Below are 11,209 nucleotides of genomic sequence, written 5' to 3' on the forward strand. Positions count from 1 at the left end.
TAAGCAGTGGGGTACCGCAGGGATCAGTACTTGGTCCACTGCTTTTTAACTTGTTCATTAATGATTTGGAGATGGGAGTAAGCAGTGAAGTGGCTAAATTTGCGGATGATACAAAGTTGTTCAGGGTGGTGAAAACCAGTGAGGATTGTGAGGCACTCCAAGGGGATCTGTCAAGGATGGGCGAGTGGGCGTCAACATGGCAAATGGGGTTCAATGTGGCCAAGTGCAAGGTGATGCACATTGGAGCCAAAAATCCTAAATATAAATACACATTGATGGGGTCTGAACTGGCAGAGACTGAGCAAGAGAGAGATCTTGGAGTTGTAGTGGATAACTCACTGAAAATGTCGAGACAGTGTGTGACTGCAATAAAGAAGGCCAATGCTATGCTGGGGATTATTAGGAAGGGTATTGAAAACAGATCAGCCAATATAATAATGCCCCTATATAAATCAATGGTGAGACCTCATTTGGAATACTGTGTGCAGTTCTGGGCACCACACCTTAAAAAGGATATTATAGCTTTGGAAAAAGTGCAGAAAAGGGCAACTCGAATGATAAAAGGGTTGGAACACTTTCCCTATGAGGAAAGGTTAAAGCGCTTAGGGCTCTTTAGCTTGGAGAAAAGACGACTGAGGGGTGACATGATCGAGGTTTATAAGATTATGCATGGGAAAGAGCAGGTAAAGAAAGAGGTACTTTTCTCCCTTTCTCACAATACAAGAACTCGTGGGCACTCCATGAAACTGCAGAGCGGTCGGGTTAGAACGGATAAAAGGAAGTACTTCTTCACCCAAAGAGTGATTAACACATGGAATTCACTGCCACAGGAAGTGGTGGGTGCTACAAGCATGGACGGCTTCAAAAGGGAATTAGATAAGCATATGGAGCAGAGGTCCATCAGTGGCTATTAGCCACAAGGTATAGACTGTTGTTAGATCTGTCGGCCATGTTCGATACGGTCGACCACCAGTTGCTAGCCCACCGCCTCGCTGACGTGGGGATTCAGGGGCTTGCCCTTCAATGGTTTGCCTCTTTTCTCCAAGGTCGGGGACAGAGGGTGGCGATAGGGGATCAGCGGTCCTGGAGATGGCCTCTTGAATGTGGGGTACCTCAAGGGGCGGTGCTATTCCCAATGTTGTTTAACATCTACATGCGCCCCCTTGCCCAGATTGCCCGGAGTTGTGGGCTTGGGTGTCATCAATATGCAGATGACACCCAGCTATATCTGATGTTGGGCGGCTGGTCGGACTCCACCCCAGTTGACCTTCACCGGGCGTTACAGGCCGTGGCTGGTTGGCTCAGGCTGAGTCAGCTGAAACTAAACCCGGCAAAGACGGAGGTCCTGGGTCTGAGTCGGGGCGGTCTGGGGTTGGGGCTCCCTCTCCTGACCTTCGATGGGGCGCCTCTAGTGCCAGCGTCGGAGGTTAGGAGTCTGGGTGTGCTCCTGGACTCCTCTCTAACGATGGAAGCCCAGGTGGCAGCCACTGCCAAGTCGGCCTTTTACCATCTTCGGCTGGCGCAGCAGTTGGTCCCCTTCCTCGACCATGATGACCTGGCCACAGTGAATGCCACATCTCGTGGCGGTGACTTCAGTCTGTTCTGAATTCACTGCACCTCCGTTTCATTGTAGTGTTATGAGGAAAGAATAAAAACGCCTCTTCTCTGCACCGTTTGGTGCATGAGCAGGGCTGGCTTGTGGGCTGCCGTGGAGAGGGTTGCGTGCCTCACGTGGCCCGCAAGAGAGGCTTTTGGGCCTGAGAAGGGAGGCTGCATACAATTAGCCCAAATTGTAGCTCATCCTCTGGGTGTTTTATTTATTTATTTTAAATTGCTTTTCCTGCCGGCTCAAAGCAGCTTCCTATGAAAACAAACCAAACAGCCATAAACTCAGACCAGTGAGCCAAAAATAACACTTGCAGATGAACAAGAAGTCTTGAGCAGCTCCATTTGACAGAGATGGTGCCGCCTGTTCTGCAGGACTGGGGTTGTCACAGAAGAGACCCTGCCTTGAGCTGATACGTACACTGGTTGTGGGTTGGGCAGATCCCACCGTACACCAGGTGACCTGCCATTCACAGTAAGGGACAATCAGGCATGGTGCCACCTAGCGAACAGGTTGCTTGTGTCAAAGAGAAAACCGTACCATTTTAGGGGGGGTGGGAGGAGGTCAGTTTCCAAGAACAGTTTTTGTTCACCAGATAATTTGTAAGGTTTCATAGAATCATAGAGTGTTAGAGTCGGAAGGGACGTTGCAGGTCACCTAGTCCAACCCCCTGCACTCTGCAGGAGCACGGCCAAAAGATAATAGCCCCACAACATACCCGAAAGATGGTCGTCCAGCCTCCGCTTGAAGACGTCCAGCGAAGGAGCATCCACCATCTCCCGAGGCAGTCTGTTCCACTGCTCAACCCCTCTGACAGTTAGGAAGTTTCTCCTGATATTTAGCCGGTAACGACTCCCTTGTCATTCCCACCCATTAGATCTAGTCTAGCAATCCGGAGCAAGAGAGAAGAGATCCGCTCCATCTTCTACATGAGAGCCCTTCAGATATCTGAAGACTGCAGTCGTGTCCCCTCTAAGCCTTCTCTTTCCCAGGCTAAACAGACCCAACCCTTTCAGCCTTTCCTCGTAAGACTTGGATTCCAACCCTCTCACCATCCTGGTTGCCCTCTTCTGGGCATGCTCGAGCTTTGCACGGGGACTCTCCTAGTCTGAAGGCTGCCTCAGTCTTGACGCTTTGCTTTTGCATCCAGCCTTGGAGGAATATGTCCGATATGTCCCCCGAAGGGCACTGAGATCAGCAGATCAGAACCTCCTGGTGATTCCCGGCCCCAAAGGTATCCGGCTGGCCTCAGCCAGGGGCAGGGCCTTCTCAGCCTTGGCCCCAGCCTGGTGGAACTCTCTGCCGGACGACATCCGTGCCCTGCCTGACCTATTAAAGTTCCGCAGGGCGTGTAAGTCAGAGATGTTCCGCCAGGCCTTTGGTTGAGGCCAGCGACGGTTCCCTGACATCTGCCCGGCCCCCCCCCAACCCCCCCCCCAAAAAAAAATCTGAATGCTAAACATGCCATCTGTTTAAATATTTATGCTGAATGTTTTAATATTGAATTTGTAGCTTTAACTGGCTTTATTTTTATTTTTTTTATTTATATTTATACTTATATTTATACCCCGCCCACACTGTCAACAGGCTCTGGGCGGCATACAAAAGATGGCAGAGTGTGCCGAATTAGCATGAAACCATAAAAAATAAAAGCAATATAAAATATTCTTAACACTACAACAATACATTAAGGTGCTCGCAGTATTAAGATAGATGGCGTCAATTTTTCATTCCGGCAACCTTCTGATCTTACAGCTAGTCCTATGGTCCAGATATTAATGGCATAGTCCATAGTGGGCCAGTTCCATATTCCTGATGTTCAATGGAATAGTTGATGGTAACAGTGGTGGCGGCGGCTCCTATTTGAAAGCCGGGCGGAAGAGCTCCGTTTTGCAGGCCCTGTGGAATTGTACAAGGTCCCGCAGGGGCCTGATCTCCTCCGGGAGCTCGTTCCACCAGGTAGGAGCCGCCACCGAAAACGCCCTGGCCCTGGTGACGGCGAGCCTCACGTCCTTGGGGGCTGGAATAGTAAAACGGACCGTAGTGCTCTCTGGGGTATAAATGGGGAAAGGCGGTCCCTCAGGTAAGCCGGACCCTGGCCATGTAGGGCTTTAAAGGTAAGTACCAGCACCTTGAAGCGGATTCGATATGCTATCGGCAGCCAGTGCAGTAGCCTAAGCACAGGCTGGATTAGATTTTATGTTGTTGTAACCACCCTGAGCCCCGTGTAAGCGGGGAAGGGCGGTTAAGAAATGTAAATAAATAAATAAATTCCTGTCATTAGCTCACGAAATCAAGGGTGGTGGTGGTGGTTTGCACTTGCCCTGTCTGTGCGGACTCTGTCCTTTGCTGAGACCACTGGTGGGCCCCTTTGCTGTGCCACTGTTGATCATGGGAGTGGGCTGTCACTGAGGTGAGAGGGAGACACGAGCATCGAGCCCCCACTCGGATGGCCCAGGCCAGCCTGAACTCCTCAGACCTGGGAGGCTAAGCGGGGTCAGCCCTAGTCAGTCTTTGGGATGGGAGACCACCCCGAGGAAGCCCAGGGTCGCTGCACCGAGGCAGGCATTGGCAAAGCCACCTCCGAACGTCTCTTGCCTTGAAGACCCCACGGGATGGCCAGAAGTGGGCTCTGACTTGGTGGCCCATTCCATGACCACTCCCACCTCTCTGCAATGGTCAGGGCCTGGTGAGAAGCTGGGGGGCCAACAAGATCTATGCTTTTACAGTTTTATTTTATTTATACCTGCCTTTCTCCTCATACGAGGCTCACGTCATTCTCTTGTCCTCCATTTTATCCTCCCAACAACCTTGCGAGGTAGGTTAAGCGGAGACGGTGTGGCTGGCCCACAGCAAGCTCTGTGGGTCTGCCATTCTTCTAGCTCAGCATCATCTAACTTGACTGAGAGGTGATATGGTAGCCATCTGCAAAGTACTTGATGGGCTGTCACCTAGAGGAGGGTGCAGAGTTGTTTTCCGTTGCCCCAGAAGGCCGAACCAGAACCAATGGGTGTAAATTAAATCAGAAGGGTTTTCGGCTAAATATTAGGAAGAACTCCCTGACAGAGCGCTTCCTCAGTGGAACAGGGTTCCTCAGGAGGTGGCCGGCTCTCCTTCTCTGGAGGTTTCCAAGCAGAGGCTAGATGGCCATCTGACAGCAATGCTGATTCTGTGAGCTCAGGTAGATCATGAGAGGGAGGGCAGGAAGGGTTGCATCAGTGCTTAATTCTCGTGGCCCTTTCTTACACTCCCAGGGAAATTCTGATCGCCACTTTGGGGTCAGGAAGCAATCCTGGAGGGGTTTTTTGTCTACTTCTGGGTGTGGAACAGGGGTCCACTGGGTGCGTGTGGAGGGGGAGGTATTTGTGAATTTCCTGCATTGTGCAGAGGGGGTTGGACTCGATGACCCTGGAGGTCCCTTCCAGCTCTATGATTCTATGACTGACGGTGGCTCTCAGGCAGAGGGAGGCCTTTTCCAGCACCTTCTCCCTAAGATCCCAGGAGCCGAGCTTGGGGTTTTCGGTAAAGAAAGGCATGTGCTCTGCCTTCGAGCCACAGACCTTGCCCCTTAGCGGAAGGGTCACAGAAACTGCTCCTGGAGGTGAACTCTGAAGGAAGCAGGCTCTGCAGCTCGTACTGCTGCTGCCTCTTCCACACCGTTTGCGAAGGCGTGTTGTGTGCTGGTGCAGCGTGGTGACTCTTCCCACCGTCTTGTTATCTTGCAGCCTGGGAAGCCCGTGGACAAGGAGCTTCCGTCGTGCGATAAGGAGGGGAGCCCATCAGCAGACCAGGAACCAGCCTTGGAAAACGAGTACGAGGAAGACAGCTCTGACGAAGAGGTAAGGCTCCCTGCTGTCCCCTCTCGCTCTCTGGATGACGTTGGTCCGCCTGCTTCTCTGATGCTGAGCAAAGGGAAGTCTGCAGTTCTCCTGGGGAAAGGAAGAAGCTGAGCAGAGGGGCCAGGCTGGCTTCCTTTCTTCCCAAGAAAACAAAACTGGCTGACTCAGCCTCTACCTTTTGCTGTGGGCCTTAAAAAAAAAAAACCAAAAAAACCCCCTCTGCTGACTGACTACAGGTTGACTGCGAGGGGCAAGTCAGCATTGGTTTGTTTGGAGGGTTTCTTGCTTAGGCACAGAAGTCTGCGGGACAGACGTGTGAGAGTGCTGAGTGAGGATGTGTGCCCGGAGCTCTTGTGGCGGTAGCGGCCACCAGACATCCCTGTGCCAGGGCCCGGGGAACCTAGTTGGGGAAGTAAGAAAAAGCCAGGCCAAGGCGCCAGGAGTCCATCAGGTTGCCTCCTAGTCACGAGAGGGCTTTCCTCAGATCTGAGGTGTGAGGAAGACCACTGCTTGCCTTCCCTCTGGTGGAGGAGGCTGTCTGGAAAGGGCCCCAAACCCCCTGGTCTCAAGCATTGTGTTGCAATCAGTGGACTTAAATTCCAGCCAAGCGAAACGCTTAGGAAGGCACACATTCAGCATGCAGAAGGGGGTAGTTATTGGGTGGGAGCGTCGCTGCAGAGGAGGGTTCAGTGGATGGCAGTGTCAGTCAAAGCCCTTGATGTGTTGCAAAAGCTGCCAGAGCCGCTTTAAGACAGGAGCTGCAGACATCATCACGGCCAGGAGAGTGGCTGTGAGACGTTCTGAGCTCTGCTCTTGGAAGTCACTCGCAACAAGGAGATGGTTCCGAGCAAAATGATGCAGACCATAAAGGGTGGTCCGGGAAGGTGTGCTGAGCACCGGGAGGTGTGTTGAGTCGGGAGAAAAGGGAACCGGTGGAGAGATTTTTCATGTGCGCCGAACGCTGCTCTGGGCATGATGAAAACCAATTAAAGACGAGGCCAGGTGGCCGTGAACGCTTGTGGCTTCAAGGCAAGGGGGGCAGGATTTGTTCCAGGTTGGCTGCCTGGGACTTGAGCATCGTTTGCCGATGAGGCCCACCTGACAAGGCAGGTGATGCCTTGTGACTTGGTTGCTCCTCTTCAACAGAGTTCACACAAGCAGCTTTTTAGGAAATACCTGCTGGGTGGGGTAGGGCAGTGGCGTGGTGCAAGGCCTGTGAAAAATCGGTTCTGCAGAATGAAATATGTTTGCTCTCTTTGCCGACATCTGAGATGTGAAAAGGAAGAGATGGCAGAAACTGCCTTTGGCTGTCCTGATAACGGAGTGGGAACAGCAGGTGGAAATACTTTTCCGGCAAACCAGTGGCGAACAGAATGCTGACCTGTCCTCCCCGCGGCCCCTCCCAACCTCATGGCTCCCTTCTCCCTGGCCAGGGAAATGCCACCCCCACCAGCCCCTTTCATCTTGGTGCGTGAAGCACTGCCCAGTCCCTTCTCTGGCTTCAGGCAACCCTATGAATGGACCACCCCCAGAACATCCCCGGCCTTGCCCAGGTGGTCCTGCAAAGAGAGGGGAGGGCCCTCGTGGCTTCCTGTGCTGTGTCCCTCCGTCTCACGTTGGGTCTTCCTCTTTTCCTGCTGCCTTCCGCTTCTCCTAGCATGTCTTTCCGGTGACTCTTGGCCAGTTTGGTGGAGTGGTCAAGAGCAGCGGACTCTAATCTGGAGAACCGGGTTTGATTCCCCACTCCCCCTCCACATGCAGCCAGCTGGGTGACCTTGGGTCAGTCACAGCTCTCTCAGAGCTCTCTCAGCCCCACCTACCTCACTGGGTGTCTGTTGTGGGGAGAGGAAGGGAAGGCAATTGTAAGCCGCTCTGAGACGCCTTCAGGTAGTGAAGAGCAGGGTATAAAAACCTACTCTTCTTCTTCTTCTTAGTGTTCTTTCTACGTGGTCCCGTTTCCCCCACCCCTCTTCTGTTCCGCACTCTCCCTTTCTTCACAGCATTAGACATTGTGTGTCCCTTTTAAATGCAATATTTCTGGGAAAAGCTGTTGTGTGGGAAAAGACCGGGGTGGGTGGGGGTGGGCCTGTTTCTTCGTTGGCTGCAGGTTGCCAAAGAGAAGGTCCCTGTAGCTTTTGGTGACCCAGAGCTACTTTGCCCCGTGTGGGAAAGGAGGGGCCGACGGTGGGGTCTGCTCACTTTCGTGGTGGTGATGGCTGGGTGAAGAGTGGGAGAGCAGATCCCCTTGTGTTCCTCTGGGACCAGAGCTCTGTGGGGCACAGTGCCTGGCTGGAGCATGGGCAGAATGAGCCTTGAGGGGGGTGCATCGGCTGCCCAAGTAGAATGGGTCCGGCTCCTGGGGCTATGGGGAGACCAGGGCGGGGCTTTGTGGAGCTCCTGCCTCTCCTTCTGGGCCTGCAGTGGGGGGCATCTGCAGGCTTGAAGCCCACCTGGTCTGGAGCAGGAGCTGCGGAAGTGCTGCGTCTGCAACAAAGATTGGGAGCGTAATGAAATGTGTGGCGGCAGAAAGCGCAGTTTGCTTGTGTAATGTCTCGAGCACAACCCAGGGACCCGGCGGGGCTTTCATGCTGGAATCCAAGGTCTCTCCCTCGGCAGCTGGTCCTATTTCAGGGCCCCTGAGGGGGGAAGGAGGAGCGCTGATTCAGGACCTGTTGACATCCGAGCAGCTTCCAGTGGCTTTGTTCCTGCCTCCCCGTCCCTCCTTCCCTCCCTTTTGGCAACGGGTGTCTCTCTCTCCCTCTTCCTCCTCTAGAGGAGTCCGGGCGCTTCTGCTTCCTCTGCCCAGGATGTGTTCTTGGAGTGTGCTTCTCAGTGCATTGTGATCCTGCCGCTGAAGGTCACTCACTCTCTTTAATGCCAGATGAGTTAGGTGGTTCTTTTGTGTTCCTCTCTTGACTTGCTTGCACGGGTCCAGGCCCAATCCTCCTCCTCCCACAAGCATGCGACTGAAGAGATGGGCCCAAATGCACTCCCCCCCCCCCCCCCCCCCCCGCTCCATTCTGGAAATTGTTCCGGCCGTACTAAGCGGCCGGCTATCCGCCGGGCAGGCGTGGAGTTGGCTGGCTTCTCCGTCGCTCTCTCCATGCTCATATTTGGAGCTGCCTGGGCAGCCGGTGCCCAGGAATTTCCCGTCATGCCTCCCTGGGAGGCTGCTGGGCCTGTCACTTCGCTTGACCGCCGAGCGGAGGGGCCGGACGGGGCTTGTGCCTCCGGCGAGTGAAGGGCAGGGTATAAATCCAATCTCTTCCTCCTCCCCCTCCTCCCCATGGCAGATGGAGAACACAGATGGGGGACTGGACGGGGGGAGTGTAGACTGTAGTATGAGCAAAGCAGGATATTGGGGGAACTTTGGCCTTTGGCTGAGGACAGCGACGGGGCTGTTTTTGGCCCTCTCATCCCTCCTAACCCCTCCCCCCAGGGAGGCTGGGGAGCTGAGATTCTTTCCGCCATCTTGTAATGCCTATGTAGGCCGCTTTTATCTAGTGTTGTTCATTGGTTGGTTTTAATTTAGATTTTAACTTCAGAATTTGTATATCGTTTTGTCGTGAGCCGCCCTGAGCCCTACTTACAGGGAAGGGCGGCCTAGCAAATCCGGTTTTATAACTAAATACATTTCCTCTTCACTTGGAGGGAGCTAAGAAATGAACGTGGCAGCACACACCGGAAGGTGTTGGGAATAGCGTCCCCAGCCCTCCCCGGCTTCCTTGAGCAGGAGAGTCAGCACAGGGTGGGGGGCAAACAGCTGTCCAGTACTGCTTGGGCCACTGCCCAGTTAGGGAGCAGGGTTCGTCTGGGAGGCCATTCGTGGCTCTCCACGGATCATGGTCGGGCCGAGGATTGCAGCAGTCAGTGTCTCCAGCAGGCCCCAGCCTGAGGATGGAACCAGCAGCAGCAGCCCTTGTGGATGGCTGCTTCTTTCTTCTCTCTCTCTGTTACAGTGCTGCTACCTAGATGGGTCTCCACGCTCCTGCCCGCCGGAGTCCAGCGAGGGTCTTCCCCTGTGTCTGTTGCTCCCTGGCCGTGGCTTCTCCTCTACCGAGAGCTGGGTCAGCATGGGGGGGGCAAGGTGGGAAAAGTTCCGGGTGACAGAAAGCGAAGAGGGAGAGCATCGTGGAGAGGGAGGGAGGGGCTTCCTTCGTGCCTGGGGTGCGAAGGGCGACTGAGTCACTCTGAGGACTGCGGAGGCAGCAGCTGGGAAGACACAACACGCTCCCCACCCACACACCCCTTCGTTTCCTTTGGAAATTTGGGTCTGGCCCCTGTTGGAAACAGGATGCTGGGTTTGATGAGCCCCTTGCGTGACTCAGCCGGGCAAGTTGGGAGCTGTGAGTTGCTTGGCATTCTCTCTCTCGAAGCAGCTGCAGGCTTGGCAGAGGCCATCTGTGGGGGTGGGCATTGAGGGGACGCATGGGGAGAAGAGGGTCTGCCCGTGGAGAGGACCCCCCCCCCCATACACACATGCACGCATGCACATGCACTCTCCCTCACCCACCGTGCGTCCTGTGGCACCTATCAGACTTGCCTCGCCTGGGCTTTTCGTGTGGGCATGTCCGTCTGCCCTTTTCCAAGTAAAATTGCAAGTGGGGATGTTTGCTATGAGGTCATGGGTTTAACAAGAGGGCGAGAAGCTCTCCTTTCTTAGGGAGGAAGAGCCTGTCTCCTTCCCAAGGCAGTTCTGTCCATCTGGATGATCATTAATGCCGCTGCACCACTCAGTGGTAGCAACCAAGGCAGCACCGAGGAGGGGGCAGGCAAAAGGGGCTGGGCACTGCCAGGTCTTGGTTGCTGATGTCTGAAATGGCACTGCTTGTGTCGAAGGGAGCAGCCCCTTTCATGCCTTCAGACTAGGCTGAGGAGAGGGCCGGGAATTCAAGGCCTCGCTTGCGTGTATCCTCTGAGTCAGAAGCTTTGCACACCGGGTGTGGAGCTCGATATTTGCTCGGAAACTCAGTTTGGTTTCACTGTTGAGGAGCACAACAGCCGCCTCTCTCCAGCTTTGCAGGGAGGCGGCCTCATTGGTTCTGTGCGTCCGGGACTCCGGGGTTGTCCCCAGCACACAAACACACCCCTCAGCTGTTCCCACTCTGGCACCTCCGGCCATAGCTGTGCCTCTAGCCCCTGAAACTCTCCTCCTCCGAGTTTCTTGCGAATAAGTGTTGTGGGTATGGCAAAGGGAGCGGATGCTGGTACATCAGCGCCACTTGCCAAGTGACGTCTGTGGTCGAGCTGTGCTTTCCGAGCGCAGGATTGGGGGAGGCCCTCTTCTCCGTACAGGGGTGCCCCAGTTCACGGGGATGGCCGCGGCCCAGCTCCCGTTCACCTACCTGCCCTTTCCGAGTGTTTCCGCTCCCTGCCTCCTCCTCCTCCGGGCCTGCCGTGGCTTCTGTCGTGAAGACTCCCCAAACCGGGGAGGGGAGGGGACAGGGGAGGCCCATGCGGCTGGGCTGCCTCCGTGCCGAAGGCAGACTAAACTTCCTCCCACTGAGCTCCTGCTCAGTTGGCAGCCACGGCTCTCAGCCTGGCTTCCCGCCCAACTCGGCCTCCACCGTGTGTTCTGGGAAGAGACACAACAAAATAAATTGGTTTCCTGGCGTGCGCTGGCTGGGCTCCCCCGGATAAGGCAGCAACTCGCTCGCCTTGCCTCCGCACAGCAGCGTGCTGATCCGTCTCCCTTCACACACACACCCCCACTTGGCTGTCAGCGAGAAACGCTGCATGGGGGGAAATGCGGGGGGGGGGGGGA

The 11,209-nt window shown here is 54.8% G+C and overlaps 1 protein-coding gene across 1 annotated transcript in view; it reads left to right on the top strand.

Moving 5' to 3' along the window:
- The window catches only part of BOP1 (block of proliferation 1), a 114,175-nt gene that overhangs the window by 21,668 nt on the left and 81,298 nt on the right, over positions 1-11,209 (top strand). Inside the window, exon 3 of the mRNA XM_015418512.1 lies at positions 5,332-5,445. Coding sequence (XP_015273998.1) covers positions 5,332-5,445 — 114 coding nt within the window. The remainder of the gene's footprint in view (positions 1-5,331; positions 5,446-11,209) is intronic.

The sequence above is a fragment of the Gekko japonicus genome, unplaced genomic scaffold, assembly GCF_001447785.1.
Source record: "Gekko japonicus isolate JY-2015 unplaced genomic scaffold, Gekko_japonicus_V1.1 scaffold275, whole genome shotgun sequence".
Taxonomy (NCBI): domain Eukaryota; kingdom Metazoa; phylum Chordata; class Lepidosauria; order Squamata; family Gekkonidae; genus Gekko; species Gekko japonicus.